The 24571-nt window shown below is 41.2% G+C and overlaps 1 protein-coding gene across 1 annotated transcript; it reads left to right on the forward strand.

The window, feature by feature from the left end:
* The first annotated feature begins 9051 nt into the window (after positions 1 to 9051).
* naf1 (nuclear assembly factor 1 homolog (S. cerevisiae)) lies at positions 9052 to 24025 on the forward strand. Its single transcript, XM_040004160.1, has 9 exons — positions 9052 to 9318; positions 15116 to 15366; positions 15439 to 15562; positions 17165 to 17258; positions 17374 to 17456; positions 20271 to 20431; positions 20961 to 21012; positions 21754 to 21838; positions 23129 to 24025. Exons 2-9 carry the CDS (start codon positions 15119 to 15121, stop codon positions 23473 to 23475), a joined length of 1194 nt encoding a protein of 397 aa, XP_039860094.1. The 5' UTR covers positions 9052 to 9318; positions 15116 to 15118; the 3' UTR covers positions 23476 to 24025.
* Positions 24026 to 24571: the final 546 nt, after the last annotated feature.

The following is a 24571-nucleotide window of genomic DNA, read 5'->3' on the forward strand; positions in this document are numbered from 1 at the left end:
TATAAACATATATAAATAAAACCACTTTTTTACATTAGTAATTCCTTTTGTGCATAATTTTATATTATTGTTAATAATAAATTAATTGAAGCAACAAAACAACCTGAAGAGCCGGTTCGGAGCCGAAAGAGCCGGCTCTTTTTAGTGAGCCGAGCCGAAAGAGCCGGTTCTCTAAAAAGAGCCGAAAATCCCATCACAAGTGAGGAAATACTTTTGGCAATATAGTGTACTTGCAGTCCTCCAAACGAGGCCCCATTTTCTCTCACATAATGGGCAGTTGACCCTTTCCTGCTCTTGGACATGAAGGTGCTAGTTCCCATCTCAGACACTTTGCACTCTGCTGCAAACCTCCCCGGTGCAAGCTGGAGGTCATAGCTCGGTGATGCCATTAGGACCGCATTATCCATGAAAACCAGACTTAAATGTGTGTATCTTTAGCAATATTATGTCTGGATAAACAAATGTAGTCAAGTCATCAGGGAAACATTTGCTATTATGATGCTGTTTGTTCCATTATGAGACTTGTAGGGCCCAGTGTTTTAATAACAATATATCGTGTTTTAATAGAGCACAACACTAAATCATACATTTTTAATATACAAAAAAATACACTTGTGGTAAATTCTAGTGACTGACTACAATCTTGTGGTAGACAAGAGAAACTTGTTTGAATAGCTCCAGGCACTCACAGATATTCTGGCTTTCTATTTTACAACCTTTACCACAGTTAGAGAAGAAATTATCCATATGCTGTTTTCTCTCCCCGTGTTTTTCGAGCCCTCGGTAAAATAAACAGTAAATCCTTGGCTTACTATTGACCTCCTGGTTAAGCAGTTAGTAGTGCAATGTTACACACATGCACACAGTACATCCAAACATTAAGAGCTCAGACCCCCCACATAGAATAGATCACGGTTGTATGCGCTGACAACCAATCTCTCTTTCCCTCTGAGTGTGTGTATTCATCCTCATCAGTGTTTGTGTGTGTTGCCTAATTGGAATGCTATGCTCTTTTTTCATGTAATCACAGACGCCTGTGGAATTTGAGCTGATATGAAAGTAATTGTTTCACTTTGGCTGGGTCAGAAATTGTAACAAACTGTTTTGTTTTTTTCCACAGTCAGAAATAGAACATTATATGCTCCTGTGTTTTTACTGTGACTCTTAGAAGCTGCTGGAAGGAATAAGTTGTAAGAATCAGTTTTTTTCTGACCTAGATGCACTACACTTTAACTTGCAGCTAAAGTTTTTATTTGTGTCAGCCACAGTCTCTATTATTGCAGGACAAGTGTGTTATCTGTACATGGAACTGTTTATGTGTGTTTGTGGCTGGAGCCGTAAATCCTAATTGGCTCTTCAACGTAAACATCCTTCACTAAGTCGTCAACAGATTAATACTAGGCAGAGCAGTCAAGGAGATTTTTATTTGTGCTATCTAAAACCTACTTTGAGTCTTGAAAACATCTTAAATCATAAACCATTGAAACTATATAATAAGTCTGAAATTTTCCTCTGAAAGGTCTTGTGCTTATCTGAAAAGATGTTTCCAACATTAATTCACAATAATGTGACAATAATTCACATTAATGTCATGTTCATATTATTGTGAATGTCACATTAATATGACATTCTTACACAAGAGACAGATGTTGAAATGTTGCAAATAAAAAAAAAATGTCTGCCTCATTAGTCTAATGTCTTTAAAGTCTGGAATGTAAATGTAGGGTAGGGTACATTATTTCATTGTGACATTTACTCTACCCGGAATGTTTTTTTGTTTGTTTTTTTAAAACCTTAGAATACTTCGATACACTAGATTTTTACCTAACAAAAAAACAAACAAAATAAAATGTTTCAGTCCAGTCACCATCAACCTATACAAGTCTTTGTTACGTGCAGGCAGGAGTGGTAGTAGGAGGACCCAATGTGCAGACACTCGGAGGCAGAACGTGAACTCAAAACAACTTTAATGCTGAACTCAAAAGGGCAACAAAACTAGGAATACAAAATACACTTACGCAGACAGAACACACAGCTAGACAAGGGCAGAACACACAGCTAGACAAGGGTAGATCACAACACCGACAAACTGAAACACAGGGCTTAAATACATAGAGGGAGCAATCAGGGAATGAGTAACAGGAGGGAAACACAGCTGGGGCAAATCAGGCCTAACGAAACAGGGGAAGCAAAACCAGATACATTAACATCAGACATGGACCTTCAAAATAAAACAGGAAACAACACAGACTGAACTAAAGACACAGATTCACACGCAGGCACTGCAACAGAGGGAACCGAGACGTAAACCATAAGACAGAACACAGGCAAAAACCAAAAACTAGAAATGATAAATAATATAATAAACTCAACCTCCCCCCCCCCCCCCCCCCCCCCGCCCGCCCCTCCCCCCAAAAGGGCTGGCCAAAACAAACTAAACATAAGGGGCCAGAAACAAAAAAAAGCGCAAACACTGGAGCCCGGAAAACAACAGAACAAAAACAGGCTCACGACAGGCACAGGCGGCCAGGAAAAACAGTTTCTACAAAGTTCAGGGGGCCGGCCCGGAGGTTGACAGCACATCAGTCCAAAACAGTTCAGGTCCGGAGGCCTGCCGCGTGGAAGGCAACGGCGGCGACAGGGCAGGTCCGGAGGCCAGCCGCAACAACGGCAACGATGTCCAGCCAATGGCCTGTAAGGTGGCCGGACAGGGCGAGGACGTGCAGGCCGGACAGGGCGAGGGGAGGCAGAACTAGACAGCATGGAGACCTCAGGCGCAGACGAAGCAAGACGGGGTGAGGCAGGACCAGGCGACGCTGAAGGCGAAGACACGGAGGCTGGACTAGGCGATGCAGAGGCTGAAGCAGAGGCTGCTGCAGGCGAGGATGACGAGGCTGAAGTTGGACCAGGCGAAGCTGAAGCTGTAGCTGAAGCTGGACCAGGCGAAGCTGAAGACTCGGAGGCAGGACCAGGCGAAGCTGAAGACTCGGAGGCGGGACCAGGCGAGGATGAAGACTCGGAGGCGGGACCAAACAAGGATGAAGACTCGGAGGCGGGACCAAACAAGGATGAAGACTCGGAGGCGGGACCAGACAAGGATGAAGACTCGCAGGCTGGACTAGACGAGGATGAAGACTCGGAGGCTGGACCAGATGAGGATGGCGCTGCAGGCGACGGTGTGGGAGCCGCAGGTGGTGGCGCTGCAGGCGAGGCAGGTTGCTGGACGGGCCCCTCGGACCCTCCAGCGGAGGCAGGCTGCTGGACGGGCCCCACGGACCCTCCAGCGGAGGAAGGAGGCTGGATGGGCCCCTCGGACCCTCCAGCAGAGGCGGAAGGCTGAAAGGGCCACTCGGACCCTTCAGCGGAGACGAAAGGCTGTACAGGCTCCTCGGACCCTTCAGCGAGGACGGAGGATGGTTGGCGCGGTTCTCCAGAACCCCCGCGGGAATAACAGACAGCAGGATGAGCCCGTCGGACCCTCCAGCGGGAACAGGCGGCTGAAGTGGTTCCTCGGACCCTCCAGCGGGAACAGGCGGCTGAAGCGGTTCCTCTGACCCTCCAGCGTGAACAGGTGGCTGAAGCGGTTCCTCGGACCCTCCCGCGGAGACAGAAGACGGCTGGAGCGGTTCTCCAGAACCCCCAGCAGGAACAACAGGTGGCAGAACAGATGATTGAGGAGAGGAGTGATGGTGGCGTTGTTTCCTTCTGGATGAGGGAACAGGAACCGGTGGAGAAATGGAGACCTCCTCCTGATCCTCCGACCACATAGCCCTGTTGTTAATAATTTTAACAACACTACGTACGACTCTGGATACTGTAGCTCCTGTGAAAACTAAGGTCTCTAAACAGAAGTACCTGACTCCGTGGTATAATTCTCAGGGTTCTTAGGGTACGTACCCTAAAGCAGATGACTCGTAATCTGGAGAGGAAATGGCGTGTCACAAATTTAGAGGATCATCATTTAGCCTGGAGAAATAGTTTGCTGCTTTATAAGAAAGCCCCCCGCAAAGCCAGAACATCTTACTATTCGTCACTGATTGAAGAAAATAAGAACAACCCCAGGTTTCTCTTCAGCACTGTAGCCAGGCTGACAAAACGTCAGAGCTTTTTTGAGCCAACCATCCCTTTAACGTTAACTAGTAATGACTTCATGAACTTCTTCACAAATAAAATTTTTATCATTAGAGAAAAAATTACCAATAATCACCCACAGATGTAATATTATCTACAGCTACTTTTAGTACCATTGATGTTAAGTTAGACTCTTTTTCTCCAATCGATCTTTCTGAGTTAACTTCAATAATTACTTCCTCCAAACCATCAACGTGTCTTTTAGACCCCATTCCTACAAAACTGCTCAAAGAAGTCCTGCCATTAATTAATTCTTCGATCTTAAATATGATCAACCTATCTCCAATAATCAGCTCTGTACCACAGGCCTTCAAGCTGGCTGTAGTTAAACCTTTACTCAAAAAGCATCTCTAGACCCAGCAGTCTTAGCTAAATTATAGGCCAATCTCCAACCTTCCTTTCATATCAAAAATCCTTGAAAGAGTAGTTGTCAAACAGCTAACAGATCAGCTGCAGAGGAATGGCTTATTTGAAGAGTTTCAGTCAGATTTCAGAGCTCATCACAGCACAGAAACAGCTTTAGTGAAGGTTACAAATGATCTTCTTATGGCCTCTGACAGTGGACTCATCTCTGTGCTTGTCCTGCTAGACCTCAGTGCAGCGTTCGATACTGTCGACCATAATATCCTATTAGGGCGATTAGAACATGCTGTAGGTATTACAGGTACTGCGCTGCAGTGGTTTGTATCATATCTATCTAATAGACTCCAATTTGTGCATGTAAATGGAGAGTCCTCTTCACACACTGAGATTAATTATGGAGTTCCACAGGGTTCAGTGCTAGGACCAATTCTGTTTACATCATACATGCTTCCCTTAGGCAGCATCATTAGAAGACATAGCATACATTTACACTGCTATGCAGATGACACCCAGCTCTATCTGTCCATGAAGCCAGATAACACACACCAATGAGTTAAACTGCAGGAATGTCTTAAAGACATAAAGACCTGGATTGGCGCTAACCTTCTGCTTCTTAATTCAGATAAAACTGAGGTTATTGTACTCGGCCCTGAAAATCTTAGAAATATGGTATCTAACCAGATTCTTACTCTGGATGGCATTACCTTGGCCTCCAGTAACGCTGTGAGGAACCTTGGAGTCATTTTTGACCAGGATATGTCCTTCAACGCACATATTGAACAAATATGTAAGACTGCGTTCTTCCATTTGCGCAACATCTCTAAAATTAGAAATATCCTGTCTCAGAGTGACACTGAAAAACTAGTTCATGCATTTATTACTTCCAGGCTGGACGACTGCAATTCATTATTATCAGGATGTCCAAAAAACTCGCTGAAAAGCCTTCAGCTAATCCAAAATGCTGCAGCAAGAGTCCTGACAGGGACTAGAAAGAGAGAGCAGATTTCTCCTGTATTGGCTTCCCTTCATTGGCTTCCTGTTAAATCCAGAATTGAATTCAAAATCCTGCTCCTCACATATAAGGTCTTAAATAATCAGGCCCCATCATATCTTAATGACCTTGTAGTACCATATCACCCTATTAGAGCACTTCGCTCTCGCTCTGCAGAACTACTTGTTGTTCCTAGAGTATTTAAAAGTAGAATGGGAGGGAGAGCCTTCAGTTTTCAGGCCCCTCTTCTGTGGAACCAGCTTCCAGTTTGGATTCAGGAGACAGACACTATCTCTACTTTTAAGATTAGGCTTAAAACTTTCCTTTTTGCTAAAGCATATAGTTAGGGCTGGACCAGGTGACCCTGAATCCTCCCTTAGTTATGCTGCAATAGACGTAGGCTGCCGGGGGATTCCCATGATGCATTGAGTTTTTCCTTTCCAGTCACCTTTCTCACTCACTATGTATTAATAGACCTCTCTGCATTGAATCATATCTGTTATTAACCTCTGTCTCTCTTCCACAGCATGTCTTTATCCTGTCTTCCTTCTCTCACCCCAACCGGTCGCAGCAGATGGCCCCGCCCCTCCCTGAACCTGGTTCTGCCGGAGGTTTCTTCCTGTTAAAAGAGAGTTTTTCCTTCCTACTGTTGCCAAAGTGCTTGCTCATAGGGGGTCATATGATTGTTGGGTTTTTCTCTGTATCTATGAAGCGCCTTGAGGCGACTTTTGTTGTGATTTGGCGATATATAAATAAAATTGAATTGAATTGAATTGAATAGCTGCCAGGAAAAGGTCCTGGCTGGCGTGTGGAAGGAGAGGAAGTCCGTGGCAGCGTAGAGGCAGGTGGGGAGTGTGTGTCTTGCTGAAGCAGCGATGGGGAAGATTTAGTGAGTGAGAGAGCAAGCTCACCAGCCCTGACTTGCTCTCTCCAGGCAGTTATGGTGTTCTCCAACTTAGTGTCCTTAGCAAACTGAGAAAGCTGAGGGTTATGCCGAATGATGGCATCTACTGCACTTAGCCCATCTGTAATCATTTTTCAGAAACAAAAAATAAATGTGAAGGATTTTTGTGAAACTTTACAAAATTGCTGAAATGGAGAAAAGCCAAATACTAGTGAAATTACACGAATCAGGAAAAGACAAAGAAAATACATACAGTCTGAGAACATAGCACCAACTACTGTATAGTCCAGTAAAGTCACGTGGCATACCTTCAGCAACCACTTCATTAGGTACACTTGTTCCACTGCAATGCAATGCTGGACAGTATTCAAGAAAGTGAGCGATCTAGAGCTGTGCCTGACAAAAGTACAAACTGTTTGATGAGTTGTCAGTTTCAAGTGTGAAGTGCATCAATACAGTAACAAAATATCTTTAGTGGTGAAGCATGTGTAGAAACAGCAAAGGTGTGTGTGAAGACAATAAGAATCCTTGATGTGGGTGAGGAAATGTGTTATTGATTTGAGAACTGCATTAAGAGTCGTGAGAATGACTTTTCTGCTGTGAGCCAGTTGAGCCAAAGCGACATTACATGCTAAAAACAAAAGCACTGACTGAGGTGACAAGCTTCTCTGTGTTGCTAATAATAAAGTATGACCTACAAGAGTTCTATTCCTATTTCTCTCAAACAATGTCTAAATGACCTTGATAGCCTGCATTCATTTTATTTTTGTACATTCCGGCTTTGTTGTGCAGTGTGCATGTAGAATTGACTGAGCAATTGTCATTTAGTGGGAACTGTGTTCAAGGTTTTCTTTGACTACACAGATGAATTTTTATTTCAGTTATGATGTGTGCCAACTGTATTGTCCTGTGACACAATGGGAATAATTGTTTACGCAGTGTTATTATAGGAAATATCATAGGACGCAGAGGTCGTATAAGACATATTGATGTTTCATTTCCCATCCACTTGGATTCAGACACAAGCACAATTCTGGTGAGGTGAGTCATGTATAGAGCCAACAATACCAGCTCAAGATGGTGGTTGTAGCTCAGGCGGTAGAGCAGGACATCTACTGATCGGAAGCTTCCCCTACTGTGCATGCCAAATATCCTTGGGCAAGATACTAACCCCAAATTGCTCTTTGATGCATCCATCGGAGTATGAATGTGTGTGTGAATGTTAGTTAGAAAGCACTAAGAAAATGTGCTTGTGCGAATAGGGGTGAATGCACAAAGAGTACTCAGAAGAGTAGAAAAGAACCAGTCCATTTCCCAAATATATTCATGTACACCTAGAAATGTGTGTCAAGTCAAAGGTAGTCCTTTTTTGAGATATTTGAAACTTGGCATTTGTGCATAAAACCAGCAGTCAAGGCACATTGGAATTCGTCTGCAGAGCTCCCTCAGTCATAGTAAGCATGTTAGAAAAATATAAAGAAATAAAGAAGACAAGACAATACTAATATAAATGGTAAATTATAAATTACACCCCCCTTTACAAGAGGGGGCTCCGGAGGAGCTGGATGGAGTGAGTCCAGCAAACATCTCCCTATTTTATGCTGTATTTAAGTTTCCCTGTTGCCAAGGAATGCTTTGGAAAAGAACAAAAGGTTTTAACACAGTTCTTGGACCACGAGATTTGCTTAATCACAAAGTATCTTTTACTGACACTCTACACCTCATCAGTGAGTCATGTTGGCTCCCCTCCTTGTCAAATGATTTCAGAGTTTGACAGAAAGGTGTACCTGTAGTTGTAACATGTCAGTGTTTTTTTTAAATAAAGTAAATATGGAAAAACAAATATCATATATAAGTTAAAGCATTTCATTTTGGTAAGAGGCTTAAAGCCTCTCTTAAATGTAATGTATTTTGTTTTCATAGCTCAGTCACATTAAAGAGTGTTGTAGTGCCACCCAGTGGTCTTACCTGTACTTACACCCTGTGCCAACTTCCTTTGTGCAGCTTACTGTGTGTTCATCAAGAGATATTTTTATATTCTCAGCTGATGTTTTAGTATTAAAAACATAATAATAGTTGCAAAAAAGAACAGAATTATCTCCTAACCTTATTTTACTAAACAAGCAAACAAACAATGATGACAAAAGCCACAAGAGCTACAGTTCTCAAAACAAAAACAAGTATCCATTAAAGTGATATACACATTAATATATCAACAATTATGATAGCCAGTTTAATCATTTACATGACTCTGCACTGTGAGTATTTGTGCTTCTGCATATTACATTTTAAAGCTTTTATACTGTGAGACCATTTAGAGCCAACCTGACTTCTACTTTTTACTTTATAATTTAAATTGTAGTTTAATACAAAACCCCCAGCAAAATACAACCCCACGTGTTACACACGAACATGTTGCTGTAGCTGGTCAAATTCAAACATAACCAGCGGATGTAGCAATTCTAACCTTCAAAATAAAATAGAAGAATACTTAAGACCACATTCTCAACTTATTTAAACCTAACTATACAGTACAAATAAGGATACAATTCATACGATATCCATTTTATGACGGCATTCTTAATGGAACTATTATTACAGCAATGGAACAATAAAATAGCATTTTATAAAATGCTATCCCAAAGCTAGGTTATCAAATGGGATAAAATGGGGAACGTTTGAATTCCTTAAACCTAAATCGCTAAGAGCCCCACAAGACTTATTCAATACCCCTGCTTTTAGTATTTACCTTTGAGAAGTTTGCACTAATTTACGTCCGTATGACTTCTCATTGTGTTCCAGTTCGTCGCAATGCTTTTAAACTGAAGGTACGTAACGGATACAGTGTCGCTCATTTCCCTGAAGTTAGCTTGCGTGGTTCTTCGGGAGACTTTTTGCAACGTGGTTCTGGAGCTCCACAAGTAATCAGGTAGTAATATCATTAAACTACTCGGTCCACTTTTTATAATATTGAATTTGCTGTGGGAAGTTTCCGTTCTTCATACTGGTTTTTAACTGTAGTACCTCTGTGGGAGTTTAACGGGGCTAACGAATAGCACGTTAGCTATGTTTAGCTTCTGCATGTAAACAGTACACGTGTTTACATAAACAATACACTTATTTACGTGTGCAAACGTGTTTGGCTTGGTGTGGCCTGGAGGTTACTTTTGGCCGTTGGTCACCTTTGTACTCATGAAACTGACCAGATGCTGGTGTCCTGGTTAGCACTGTTGACTTTGAATCCAGCGATCCGAGTTCCTCTGCCTCCATAATGCCGTTGTACACGTGCAATGACAATGAATGGCTGTGTTATATAAGTGGACGTAGTTTTGCAGATAGTTGTTATTATTATGTTTTTTTTTATATAATTATCTGGGCAAACTAGTCACCTCATAGTGTGTCCGACTAGTTTTGCATTTGGCTAGGGTGTCAGTACTGGTAGCAGCAGGCAATACTTGGAACCTACACAGGTTTCACAGTCCAAGTCCTCCATCATGGAACATCAATATGTGTCTTTGCTGTGTCCCCCGGTAACGTCTCAAGAGCATGGAGGAAACTCCAGGAGACAGAGCTAGACAGGGCCGTAGAAGGTCCCTAACTAGTATCTGCTCCTTTGAGGAATGACGAATAATATGAGCACTGCCAGAGCAGTGACCTCCAGCAGGCCACTGGTGTGAATGTCTCTGACCAGACTGTCAGAAACCAGCCTCAAGAGGGTGGTCTCAGGGCCTGACATCCTCAAGTGGGTCCTGTGCTCAGGGTTTAGCACTGTGGAGCCCAGTTGGCATTTGCCATAGAATACAAAATTAAGAATTTGCAGGTCCACTACTGGCACCCTGTGCTTTACCCCAAGCACACGTGACAGACATGAAAGGCTTTGGAGTAGTGATGTGCGATACCACTGATTTCCTTTCCGATCCGATACCAAGTAATATTCAGGGTGGTATCGACGATACTGATCCGATACCGATACTTTATACAAAAACGTATTTTATTTATTGTATCTCAAATTATAGCGTCATAATGATTACAGGACATCAGATTACTTGTTCTTATCACTTAATAATGCAGAGTTCATCATATAGAAATAAAAAAACTGAAGTTGTGCACTATTTGAACACCTTGCCTGCCTGCAGCACTAAAGGACTCTGTGAGAGACGTCTGTCTCGCCCTAGCAGCACCTGTCCCTGTCCTCCTCTTCAGTTCATTTCAACATACGCGCCTCATATTCTGTGATATGATTTACTCTGAGGTGTTTGACAAGGTTAGTGATGTTGCCACAACCATACATGCCAACCCTCCTGATTTTTCCGGGAGAACCCCGGAGCCACCATTCTCCCGAATTTCCACCTGGACAACAAAATTAAAAAACCATATCGCAGAATTCCAGTTTCCAACAATGGCGGCAGCTACTTAGTTTTAATATTACTCTTATTTCTCTTTGTGGGTCGCAAAAAAACTTTTAACATATTTTCAGGTGAGAATGTAGCTGTGTAAACTTCAAATATCTGAGCCGATCGACACATCGTTTTCAAACCCCCGCGGTCTTTCGCTACTCGGGTTAAACATGATATATAAGTCACTTTGATAACTTAAAAATGTTATTGTTTGGCTTTTTCAGTGTTTTATTTGTTCATGAGTAAATCGGTTTGGCTGAGATTAAAGTTATTAGATTAAATAAAATTTAACTTTATTAATCCCTTGGGCGGGTTCTTCTGGGGTTTTCACACAGCTGAATAAACCTCAAACAGAAAAAGTGTGAGACGGTCGAGAGTTTACGCCAGCGCCCTGTTATATTTTAGATAGCAAGGAGCAGACGGCAGAGTTTCACTCCACCGAGGGAGCTCGTGAGTACTACCCGGCTTTCTTTAGACCGCGAAGGGCGGGTCCTCAGGTGGAAGCAGCCTCTGAATTTGGACACCCCCGCTGTTTCCGGGCCAGCTAATAATAACGGTGACATTTAACGTATTTTATCTGATAAATAAACCCTGTAAAATGTATTTATCACACCTATCTGATTGAATAGTTTTCTTATCAGATAGAGAAATAAAATGAGTCGCAAAATGTAGAGGCAGAATTTCCCCGCCTGGGCTGCCTTGCGCCTCCGTCTGTTTCAACGTGTGACCCCGCTCCTCCCTCGGACAGTCGGGGATGAGTGCGCTAACATACCTGTAGGTCGCTGTTTTAATGAGTGTTTGATGGAAAACAACAATGGTTGAGTTTGCGCTCTTCAGTCGCATGATAGGTGAGTCCTAGTAAATAATTTTCCAGTACGTGTACTGTCAATAGAAAATTGTACTTAGTAGTCAGTATAATCTTTTAATAACATAAGTCTGCAAATGATAGAATACTGCATGATGACTAGGGCTGCACGATTTTGCATAAAATGAGAATCACGATTTTTTTGGCTTAGAATTGAGTTCACGATTCTCTGACGATTTTCTTTTCCAGTATAAATATTTATTGCACTTATTAACTGCACATCAACTTCGTAACAGTTGAGACTGAACATAAAAACAATAAATAAACATAAAAACAACAAATGTCTCACGTTTTGTGGTTGCCGCAAAATGTTGTACTGCTTGAAATTCCGTCTCCACCGTTGCTCGACGCTGCGTGTATAGAGCAGGTAGTGCAACAATAGAAAAATAGTTGCGGGACGGCACTGTGTAGCGTTTGTCTAGGGTGTTGATCATTCTCCTAAATCCCTCGTTTTGCACAGTGTTGATGGGAGCCATATCTTTGGTCAGGTGATAAGTGATAGCCTCCGTAATTTCTTTGTTCCTGCGGGAGGTCGACGTGTATAGGGAAGCGCTGTATAAGGTTCCCGTTATTGATGTTTGGGTGGTTGACCGGGACGGATTTTCTCCTGTCACTTTCTCCTCATCCCTGACGTGCTCTCCGTTGTTTTTTCCCTGCTAATTTTAGCATCACACGGCACAGCTTCTGTATCACGTGGTATAAGGCTCCGCCCTTGTCATTTGTTGAGCAGGAAGAGTGAGCGCTTATTTTCATGCAGATTACGTCCCAGATCAAAATGCGGTACTACAGTCGTCGTCGTCTTTTTTTTTCTTTTTTTTTTTAAATCGTTGTCATTTGGAAATGAGATCGCACATAAGCATGAATCGAGATCGCGATTTTCTAACGATTAATCGTGCAGCCCTAATGATGACCTTTTTATGATTCAGTTATAGTTAACTGTGACCCGTTATGCAGGGAAGGAGCAGTACCTGCTAGATAAGAGCTTAACGAGCAGTTTCACTTCGTGCCAGGTAGAGAAGCATCTCCTGGCACACACACATCCACATTCCAATGTAATAAACGAATGCACCTACTGTTGTATATAAATAAAGACCAGGGCAGTGGCAGAGTGCAAGTCCCGGAGCCCTCACTCTTGTGCGAATGCTCTGTGACTGCCCTTGCATGCAATTAAAACTTTGTGTCTCCACTCTCTGACTCTCAGCTGAAGAAGTGTTTAAGAATATATCTCTTGACATGTACATTACACATGCTATTTTTAAAAAATTATGATTATTATTTTGCTAGCTATCAAACTCGCTGGAGAAATGTTTGAAATGCACTGAGTGTGATGCAGTATGGCAGCGCTATTATGGAATATGCTGTGAACTTAGCTAACATTACTTAGCAGTGATATGAGTTACTTTGCTCAAGTGAAAGCTTTAAACATTAGCCTGATACATCACTAGCTAACTTAAGGCTTTCTGATTAACCCTCTGGGGTTGACGGACCCAGAGTCTCCATTTCAACTTGGGTCGAACGTGCAGACTTCAAACTATATACCAGTGTTTAAATTGTGTTGATAGGCCAGGTAAAACCGATGTTTTTTGTTTTTAATAAAACAGTGGCATTTACTCCAGGAAGAAACTGTAAAAACTGCGTTTTCTAAGGAGAGTGCAAGCAAACACGCTTTGCTTGTGAGTGAAAAACAACAGTCATTGGTGAAAAAAGAAAAAAACACTCCTTCCCTAATGGTGGAAAAATGTACTATGTCGACCAATCAAAAAAATGATATGGCAACATGTGGCATTTGGTTGTTGGGGGGGGGGGGGAGAGATATGCAAAAAAGCCACCAAAGGCAGATTACAGTGTAAACATGCCTGTGGTTTTTACAGTCAAAAATATCACTTTCTACTCGTATTTTAAATTTTATCTGAATTTAGATAAATTGTGCTGATACAGTTTGTCAAAATGAGAAAATAACAGATTGGCAAGATAAACAGTTTTTAAAGATGAAATATAGAGGCCAAATGAAAGTAGTCAAAAACGGCCAATTATATCCTGGACCCCAGCTTTTTGGAGTATTTGAAATAATGGTAATATGAGTGATCCATATGGTCACAAAGAATAGCCACTTGTTTCTGTGCTACCAAAGTTCCCCGGCTTTCATTCAAAATGTGTTTATCTTCAGCACCTGCACATTAAACTACTTAAAACTCATAAATGTCTTCAAGCTCACACTGAGGCCTGTGGGGCACAATCAGCCACTGAGACAGTACACACATTTATGTGTATTTGTATATGAATATTTCATACTTTAAGGCTGCCTGTTTATTTAAGGGAGATACAAAATACATTGGAATTGTACATAATAATATCACAGATGATAAATTAAATAGATTTTAAGTAGATGCTTGTGCATCCTTAAAGTCTTATATGTTGAATTGAACTATGTTATCTGTTCAAAGCCTCTCAGTCAGTGCTGTTCTCCATGCCTGTCTGACTGTACATGATGTTATTAGCACAAACACTTTAAAGGTGATCATTTAGGACTTCAACAATAATACAGACAGCAATGTAGTTAGCAATAGAACAGTTTTATTGGGAATTAACTTAAAAAACAAACAAACATCTGTCTCCTGTTTTTTTTTTTTTGTTTTTGTTTTTTTTTGTCACTCAGGAAAGAAGCATCAATTTCTGATGAGAAGACTTTTTTTATTTCTTTTTGGGGGGGGGGGTTCAACAGGAGAAGAATATCCCTAACAAGTTGATTTGTTCACATTGTCACATCTTAATTTTTAAGTGAAATGTGCATTTTGAGTTTATACACTATGTATATAAGGCAACTGTTTCCTTTTGCAGTATTTTTGTGTGGTGCGTTTTTCTATTTCTTAACAAAAGGTGAACAAAGGTGTTTAAGTTCACCTAGGATGATTTGTTTTAATTTTCACATGGTCTTACTGAGGTGATGCGAATTGACAAATGCATTCTTTTTTGGGGGGGGGGGGCATGTGCTGGAAAAGCTAGCTTGAAAAGGGACCTTGTAGGTGCCTAAAAAGTGCTTGAATTTGACCCTGAAAAAGGCGTATGAACCCTGGTATTAACAAAATATTTCTATATCAGTAAAGTTTTAGTAGCCAGTTATTATCCTAACCCCCAATTCGTTATTATCAGGTTGTATTTAAAACTTCCTGAAAAATTTTCAGCTGATCCAAAATGCTGCAGCGTACTGGCAGGGATTAGAAAGAGAGAGCGTACTGACTCCTCCTAATTATATCCCTGTTAAATCCAAAGTCAAATGTAAAATCCTGCTCCTCGCGTACATTGTCTTGAATGATCAGTCCCTGTCTTATTTTAAAGACCCTATAGTACCTTATCACCCCAATAGATAGTGATTTATCAAGTGTCTTGAGGCAACAGTTGTTGTAGTTTGGGGCTGTATAAATAAAATGACATTTAAAGTAACAGATTTTGAAACACATTTCAAGATAATGTTACAGATGGATGAGAACCTAACAGAGGGAAATGGACCGGCAGAAGCTGCAAAAGACGAGGATATGGAGGTTACAGTAACATCTCAACTAGAAGATGTCCTGGTGACCTCTGACAATGCTGAGATGGTGTCAAACACACAAACACCTTTAGAAGAAGAAAGGGCAGATGCACAAAGGCACTCAATAGCAGCAACCGTGTCTTTAGACACGCATAAGAGCAGCGAGGATTCTGAGGACTCGGACAGGTATGAAAACGCACAGCTGTCAGCGTGGTAAAACAAAGACGGGTGTCGCTAATGCTCTTTTCCTGTCCTCAGTGACAGCTCTTCCTCATCATCTTCATCCTTCTCTTCTCCCTCTGCACCTGCGGCTGAGGAAGAAGATGATGAAGGTTTCAGCCAACCAGCACCCATCAAAACGCGAGATGAGATTCTGCTCGAGGTCAGTCTGTAATCGTGTGTATGTGTGTTCTTGTTAAAACAGCGGTCCCTCTTTTACCGCGGGAGTTACGTTCTAAAAATAACCCACAATAGGTGAAATCTGCGAAGTAGCCAACTTTATTTTTCACAATTATTATAGATGTTTTAAGGCTTTTCTCAGACAGGCATGAAATTTTTCACACTTCGCTCTCAAAGTTCAAACGTTCGTAGAAAAATAAGTTCAGTGTTATAGAATGAAACCAAAGGAACCGGCAGATGACGACGTTTCGTCGACATTCGTGTGTTTGTTGGGGATAAAACTTAAAAAACGTACAGTACAGCACTTCAGAGTCACACTGCTAGCGATCAAAGATTTATGTAAATTTGGCAAGCTGCACACATTCTGTACTGTACAAGGAGACATGGCACGAGATTGATTGACAATGGTCTACAGCCAATCAGGATGCAAAACACAATGTGCTGTTTTTAAAAAAAAAAAAAAAAAAAAAAAAGCATGCAAAATTGCACCAAAAAAAATCTGCGAAAGGTGAACAGCATTATAGCGAGGGACCACTGTAGTCTAATATTAATTGTAACACTGAAGGGACGGTAATGGTTTGTGTTAGGGCTGGGCGATGTGAAGAAAATCTAATAATAATAACTTTGGCTATATACCAGTATACCATATAGTGCCTACTGATTCAAATTAACCATTCAACATGTTGTTGTTTTTTTTGAATGATATGGTTGAAAATAACATTTGTTTCTGGAGGTTATTTAAATATAGATAAATCAAAAGACTTAACCTTTAAGTTTCAAAATGTACCTCAACAAAGTAAGAATTAAAGACAGCTAAGAGGGTACATTCGTTTGTACTTCACAGTGCAAATGGATAATGACCCAAAACACATCGCAACAGCAGCTCAGGTCTGTTTTTCAGTGGCAGGACAGAGCATGTTTTTCAGTTATTAAATGCAAAACTGAATCCAGAGAGACCCTCAAACGACAGAAACTGAACATAGGTCAAGTCGAGGCAGTCAAGGGGCAAAACACAGCATTGGGTCGTGCCCATGGGTTCTAGACTTACAAAGCACTTAAAAAGATTTTACTTGTTTGGATAAAATCCCTGCATTTATGATCAGTAATTACAATAAGAGGTAAATCTTTCATCATTTGCCTCACACAGTATACTTATCATGGGGAACTAGAGCTACATTAACCTCCCAAGCAGAGATGGCCTGTGTTATTGAAAATCTCAGAGGGAGCAACAGGATAATGAGTGACTCATTACTAAGTCTGATACCAACATTTTGGCAGAAATGCTTAATAAGAATTAAATTAATAAAAATTACTCATGGGAAGTAATAAAATGTCTAGATTTTATATGTGATTGTTCCTGTAATGATGTCATGTGATGTGAAGTAAAAATACCAACAGCATTAATGCCACACTGAGCATTGTTAGTTATTACATTCCAACCAACAAGAACCACTATTAGCGTCTTATTGTCCACACTTTGCCACCATGTGTTTTGTTTTTGTTTGTTTTTTTTGGGGGGGGGGGGTGTCCTGAATTCTGAACGCCGTTCAGCCTTATGTCTAAATGTCATGTTGTTTGTGTGCAGGAACTTCCGGCAGTGGAGGAAGTATGTATTACCTTACCAGAAGAAGCAGAATTGCAGCCACTGGGCACCGTGTCGAATATTATACAGCAGCTTGGTAAATATAGGCACAGATTGTTTTAAGGCTACATTAGTGTCTACCAGAGGAAGAGCAGGAACAGTTTTGGCTTGTGTTTCAACTTTGTCTTTTACCACTGCTTCTGTCACTGCAGTTATTATCCAGTCCCTGAAAGACACGCCCCCTCTTAATGATGGCAGCATTATCTTCAAGTCTGATCGGGAGGCTGCGGCCAAGGTAAGGATGCCAACAGAAGCTTCTCTTTTGTAGAATGCAATAAGTTGCCTGTGTGGTTTTAAGGCCTTTACACACTGGACGAGTAAAATGCGTGCAAAGTTTTGTGCATTTAAAAATATTTTTCAGACTCAACTATTCTTAATGCAGCCGTTCACACCAAACACATAATTACACATGAAAAATTTGCAGCATTTATTTTTACATCAGGTTTAATTTTTACGGCGCTTCAGGTGCATATAAACACATATGACCACTCACAACTTTGTCCAGTGCTGATGCAATCAAAGTGTTCAGTATGACGGAACATTTGATTGTTGTGTCGCAGAACGGCTCATAATCGGCTCTCGGCCTCCTCGGGTATGGTCCCGTCTCTGCTAACGAGCTCAAACTGCCTCACTGACATCCTGAAATGCGTACAAAAGCGGCCGTGATACAGCTTCAACTCCTTGATCAAACCGTGAAATTATCCCTGCTTGAAAATGGGTTGAACCCAGAAACCTTTTTTTTTATTTTTTATTTTATTTTTTTTATTTTGTAGAATTAATTTTCTGCAAAAGCTCAGTGTGTACGTACACTACCAGTTAAAACTTTTAGTACACCCCAATTTTTTCTTTCTTTTTTTTTTCTTTTTTTTTTTTTTTTTTTAATTGAAAATTTTCAGATGATGTTAGCTGGTGACCCAGTTTGCATTGGAGCAGTTTGTGGTCAAGTATGAAGCAGCGGGAGTTGGAATTAGCACCTTCAAGTTTGAGACCATGGCTCTCAGCCGGAAAAGGGTGGAATGCCTATTGCCCCAAGTGGAGGAGTTGATACATTACAGGTTGCATGTAGAAAAGCTCAATTTTTCTTTTTCTTTTTTTTAAATTGAAAATTATGCAGTTTAATGTCTCATTGCACTCTGAAATGAAAGCATAGTACAAATAAGAAGAAATCATGGAATCAATTCATAGACCAAAATGTATTCTAAACTTTTGACTCATCAAAGTAGTCCCCTTGGGCAGACAGAACAGCTGAACACACCCGTGGCATTCTTTCTACAATAGGAATCAAATATTCTTCAGAAAGTTGTTCCCATATCTGTTGCAGAAGTTCCCATAAATGTGGACCTTGTAGGTTGCTTTGCTTTCACTCTTCCGTCCAGTTCATCCCAAACCAGCTCGATGGGTTTAGCTCTGGAGACTGTGCTGCCACTCCATGTTTTCAAGCTTACCATCTTGTTCTTTTTTTCCTGAGGTAGTTCTGGTATAGCTTGGACTAGGGCTGTTCGATATAACGATATATATCGGATGACGATATAAAAACGTCTATCGTTTTATTTTACGCTATCGTTTGTTTCGTGGTGTCGCAAAATAAACTGTTTACAGCAATATATTTTCTCATCGTTTTGATGGTCACTGTAGTGGCTATATTAATTTCTTAAAGTTCTCTCTTTCTCTTATATTTAATATAACCACACTACGGACGGACAAGCGCCTATTTTTATGCGTTGTCGTTAGCAACAACGACGGTAAAACCATTGCATGTCCGCTTGTTTATTTTCCACATAAACCTTTCACAATAAAGCTCAAGATCCTGTTGAGACTTTTCAAAATAAACTGAATCACGTGAAAGATGCAGAGAGTTTATGGATGAGAAGCAAAAAAAGAGCCGTCAGGTGCTAAAAAATAAACCTTAGACTCAAACGTTAGAACAGGCTTTTCCCCGCAGCACGCCGTGTAATAAATACAAAGAAAACGGCGGCCGTTACAACTTGTCTAAAAATGTATCGTTTCATGCATCGGTTAAAACACTCGACTCAAGGTACACAACGCCCAGCTGGAAACACTTCACGCAAGTTGAGCTGCCCGAGATTCACAGAATTTACAGAAAATTTAAAATTTTTGTGATTTATATTGTTATCGGGACGATAGATGTCTTATATCGGGATATGAGATTTTGGTCATATCGCACAGCCCTAGCTTGGACGTATGTTTTGGGTGATTATCTTGCTGTAGGATGAACCCCTGACCAACTAGACACATACCAGAGGGTACTGCATGATGCTGCAGAATGCTGTGGTAGCTGTTTTGGTTCCGGGTACCTCAATCTGGTCACCGAACCTGGATCCAGCAAAACAGCCCCAGACCATCACACTTCCTCCTGCATGTCTGACAGTCGATGCCACACACTGTGGAACCATCCTTTCACCGACTCGACGGCGTACAAAGATCCTGCATGATGAACCGAAGATTTCAAATTTTGATTCATCAGTCCATAATGCCTTCCTCCAGTCTTCAGTAGTCCAGTGGTGGTGTGTCATGGCCCAGACAAGCCTCTTTGTCTTATTCTGATGCCTTCGCAATGGCTTTCTTGCTTCAACTCATCCTCCCTGCAGCTTGAAGTCTTGTCTTCACAGTTGAAACTGAGACTTGCTTACTACGACAGTTTCTCTGTAGAACAAACCAACATTTATAAGTGACATGATGGTGTGTCTCTCTTCCATTGTTAATTGTCTTTTTCTCACAATTTGTGTAACAACACACTACTTTCTGCAGTACAATACAGTTCAACTGATGCTCAGGAGGGTATGGTACCACAGTGTGTTCCAGCACTGCTTTTATGCAGACAGAAGGGGTTGGAAGTAATCCAGAAAAATAGGAATAGCTGTAGAAGCTTGATCAACCTCCATTGCTGCAGAACAACAAAATTGTTAACTGATTTTGTGTTTCCTGAAAAAGGCCTCTTTGTATAATCTGAAATGTACTTAATGTTTCAGTTTTGTAAAGGCCTTTACACACAATGATATGACAGTGTTGCACTGTTTCTTTGTTTCAGGTGTTTGAGGTATTTGGCCCGGTGTCCAGCCCAATGTATGTTTTACGTTTTAATTCTGTGGATCAGATTATCAGTAAAGGGCTGAAAGAGGGTACTACCCTTTATTATGCACCAGCCATCAAGGAGTACACGGGATACATCCTCACACAGCAGCTAAGACTGTAAGTACACCATTAGCACCATAAGTATTGGTCTCAGTACACTACTGATGTGGTTCTGTTGGTTCATAATCATGTCTTCTAATATGCACTGGAGAGTATGAAACCCTCTGTGTTTGACAAGAGAGGCTGTTGCTCACCTACAGTGTCTCACTTTGTGAACCAAAATGGTCACAATATCAGCAGATGAGGTGATGAATGATATAAATAAGTCATCAGGAGATGTAGCTCTGATGTTCATGAGCTCACCTCTGGTCTGAGAAGTTCTGGTTGTATGGCAGTTTATCAGAGTGCACTGAAACACAGAGCTGGCTGTCTCCGGCACCATCACGAAGGTCCAAATCTGCAATACAGTCACATTTGGATTCCTTTGCTTCCAATCCATTTCAGTGGTGTACAGGAGCATATAGATATTTAGTTTTCTGTGTTGACTGTGTGTAAGCTACTTTTGATTCAGTGAATGGAATCTGTTAGGCTAAGCTCATGTCTGTGTGTTTGTTTGTTATGTTCAAATGAAAATATTTGTGTGCAGATTACAGGGATCAGATGCATCCTGGAAAAATGACCAAGAACCGCCAGAAGAGGTATGTATCCAACAACGTCCATTGTTCATTCAGTCATATTCACACAGATGTTTTGGGTTTGCTGAGTGGATACTAGTGCTACTTGCTGCCCAACTCTTTGTGGACTTCTTTTTAAATTTGTTTTATCACTTTATTCTTGGCTTTGGTTGTTATACTCCATCATTGCATACCACAGTTTTGTTGAGGAGTGTGATCCCTCTATAGTTGGAGCTCACCCTACGGCCCCCCTTCTTAAAGATGGGAACCACCACCCCGGTCTGCCAGTCCAGAAATACTGCCCCTTATCTTCTCGCAGCATTGTAGAGGTTTGTCAACAAAGACAGCACCACAACATCAAGAGCCTTCAGAAACTTCATCCACCCCAGGGGCCCTGCCACCAAGGAGTTGTTTAACTGCCCCAGTGTTGTCCCCCTCATCCCCAGAGTTGCTTCCTCTATGGAAGACGTGTCAGTGGGATTAAGGAAGTATTCCCTCCACCGGCTGACAATATCCTCAGTCGCCCACACTATACACTGTGCATGTAGAGCACTTTTCCCCTCCCGAGTTGCTCCCACACTTGAGTTTTTGGTTCAGCCACTGCCCGAGCTGCTTTCCGCTTGGTCTGTCCATACCCATCGGCTGCCTCTGAAGTCCCACAGGCTTACCAATCCCGATAGGACTCCTCTTTCAGGATTCCTTCTTTATGACTTCTGTCACAGATTTTTATAATTAATATATTTTTCCTCTCTCTCCGCCTATTAGGCTCTAGACTATAGTGATGATGAGAAAGAGCAGGAAGCAAAGAGGAAACTGAAAAATGCCAAAAAGAAGGACACTAGCCACACAGGTACTCCCATAAAAACACATCTCCAGTTCTTCTATGTGATGTATAGCATGGATAATGACATCCGCTGAAATTAGAATACTGTAGAACAGGGGTCGGCAACCTGCAGCTCCGGAGCCGCATGCATCTCTTTAGTCCTTATAGTGCGGCTCTGCGTGGTTTGGGAAAATAAATTAAAGTATTTAGCTGAAGTGTATTTTATTTATGTTAGTTATTTTTTTTAATTTGTAGTTCTAAATTGGAAGATTGTTGTGACATTGTAATATAAAAATAAAATTATATTTTATTATTTTTTTCATCGCTCAAAATAAACGTCACACTCGCGGAAGCCGGTGTACCCGCCAAAACGCCGTGCATTTATCGAGACTTTCAAGATCTTCGGATCCACATTGTCAGCAGCTGTTCTCCACCATGAACTATGTTAAAAACAAACACTGCTCACGCCTCACAGATGGCAGCTTACAGTCCTGCGTAAAGATGAAAGTACAGCCCCATTGTAAACATATCACGGCAGACCCGACGATGTTTCCATGAACACGCTTTTCAGCATCTCTTTATTGACCACTTTTCACACACTGTTGCTGTACGCATACAGCCAGCTGTAGCTTTTCAGCTCACAGACCGACATATACCAACAACAGCATAGATGGCACAGACGTTAAGGTGGCGAGGCGTGGTTGCGGGTGCCGCTCAGGTGCGTCCGCCTCCCCTGCAGCGGTGCTGCAGACCACACCCGGCCACACACATTAACCAGAAAAAATACATATTTAGGCAAAGTACATTCTTTTGCAGCATAGTGCTTTTTTTTTTTTTTTTTTTTCCAATTATTTTTTTAAAAGTCAGGTCAAGGCTCCAAAAGCCCAAAGGCGATATAACAGTTTTTGTTTGCTACATGGATCATTTTAGTTCAGCTGGGTGTCTTTCCTTTTGTTATATTTCTTTAAGAGTTCAAAATGTGTTAATTACATAAATAAAATGTAATTTTCTCTGTAGCACTTCATGGATTTCATAAGCAACACACCTTAGTTGTTCACACAAAGCATAAAAGTAAAAAACAATATATACAGTATTATCTTAATTTTAGATGTCAAAAAGTATTTGTGGCTCCCAGTGTTTTCTTTTGCGTGGAAACCGGGTCCAAATGGCTCTTTGGGTCTTAAAGGTTGCTGACCCCTGCTGTAGAAGCACAAGTTTATATGCAGGTTTTCAGGTTTTGAAGATTAAAGTGTTACAAATAGAAGGTGATACCATCCATCTTTAAATACAATTTCTTGTTTTCCCCCTCTTTTCTAGACAATCGTACTCAGAACCCTTTGCAGCGGCAACATAAGCATGATGGAAGGGGCTTCCCACCAAGACATACAAGGCCTTCTTTCCACCACCACTACTCATTTAGACAGACAGAGCCACCACCAGGACACACAAATTTCCCCCCTATGTTCATCCCTACTCCCTGTCCTTATCCTCCACCTCCTCACCATTTTCCTCCCTCTAACTTCCCTCTCTACCCCCCCCCTCCTCCTCCTCCTCCATCTTTCTTCAATCCTGCTTTCTCCACTTCTTTCTGGCTGCCAAACTCTGCCCCCTTTTCTGACTTTCCCCGCCCTCCCCCTCCTCCTCCACCTCCTCCACCTCAGTGACAACATGCAAAAACTATCAGCAGTGTCTTGTCTCTGATTGTAAAATAAAGCATACTTACTGTAGGTGATAGAGTTGTGTACTTTGCCACTTTTATGTCTGTTATTTGTGACACAACCACATGCATTGTGTTCACCATCCTGTAAGATCATGAAAGATCACATCACATGAAAATGATATTTTTATATTCTAAAAAAAATCTGCCATTAATTTTCAAGCAGGGGCCAAAAAGCAAAGTGGTGTACTCTGAAACGCAGCATGTTTTCATCATCAGCAACTTTCTTTAGTCTTTCCATGTTGTTAGACAGATGGTGGACTAAACTGGAACTTAACTGACTACCAGCAGCTCGTTTTAGTGTCAAAGAGCTACGTAAAGCTGCATGTACACTGAAATTGCTCAGATTAAGCACTTTATTTCAGGACTTTTTTTAAAAGCTTGTATTTTTAATGCAAACCTCATTTTACTTGAAATGAAAAATGAACATTTTATTATTAGAGTGCGATCAGCTCAGTGTGATGATGATTATTAATAAACATTGCAAAAATACTGTCGAATTGTGCTTTGGTCATTTTATTTTCCAGCCTATTGTTGACTATATAAAGACACTGATACTGCTGTTATAGTGCTTCCACGCATACTACATTTAACTACAGTGGATGTATAACTTTATAGTATTTCGAACCTTTGTTTGGGGAAGTTTTGTTGAACTAGACCTGAAAATTTAATTCAATACCCCAGCTTTAGTGGATGTGTGAGAAGACATTAACATGACTTAAATTCTGATGTGTGCACTATTCTTGGTACACGCATTATATGAAGCCACAGGAAAAATTGCATATGTTTTTAGATTCTGAACAAAAACGAACTAAACACAAACCTCTGCAGAAAAAGAGAAAAGTAACTCTTCACATATCTATGTCTACAGTTTTTTTTTATTTTTATTGTTCCTTATGTGTACTCTGTTCCATCAAACCCCACCTAAAGCAATTTTGTCAGTTAGTGGAAAAAAATAAGCCAGTATAGTAGGAATAAGCCAGTGCAAGTGGCAGTAGCCGTTTTCGAGACTCTTTCATTTCTGGGGAGCTGGCAAGCCATCT

The sequence above is a fragment of the Simochromis diagramma genome, unplaced genomic scaffold (genome assembly GCF_900408965.1).
Source record: "Simochromis diagramma unplaced genomic scaffold, fSimDia1.1 OVJJ01000565.1, whole genome shotgun sequence".
Lineage (NCBI taxonomy): Eukaryota > Metazoa > Chordata > Actinopteri > Cichliformes > Cichlidae > Simochromis > Simochromis diagramma.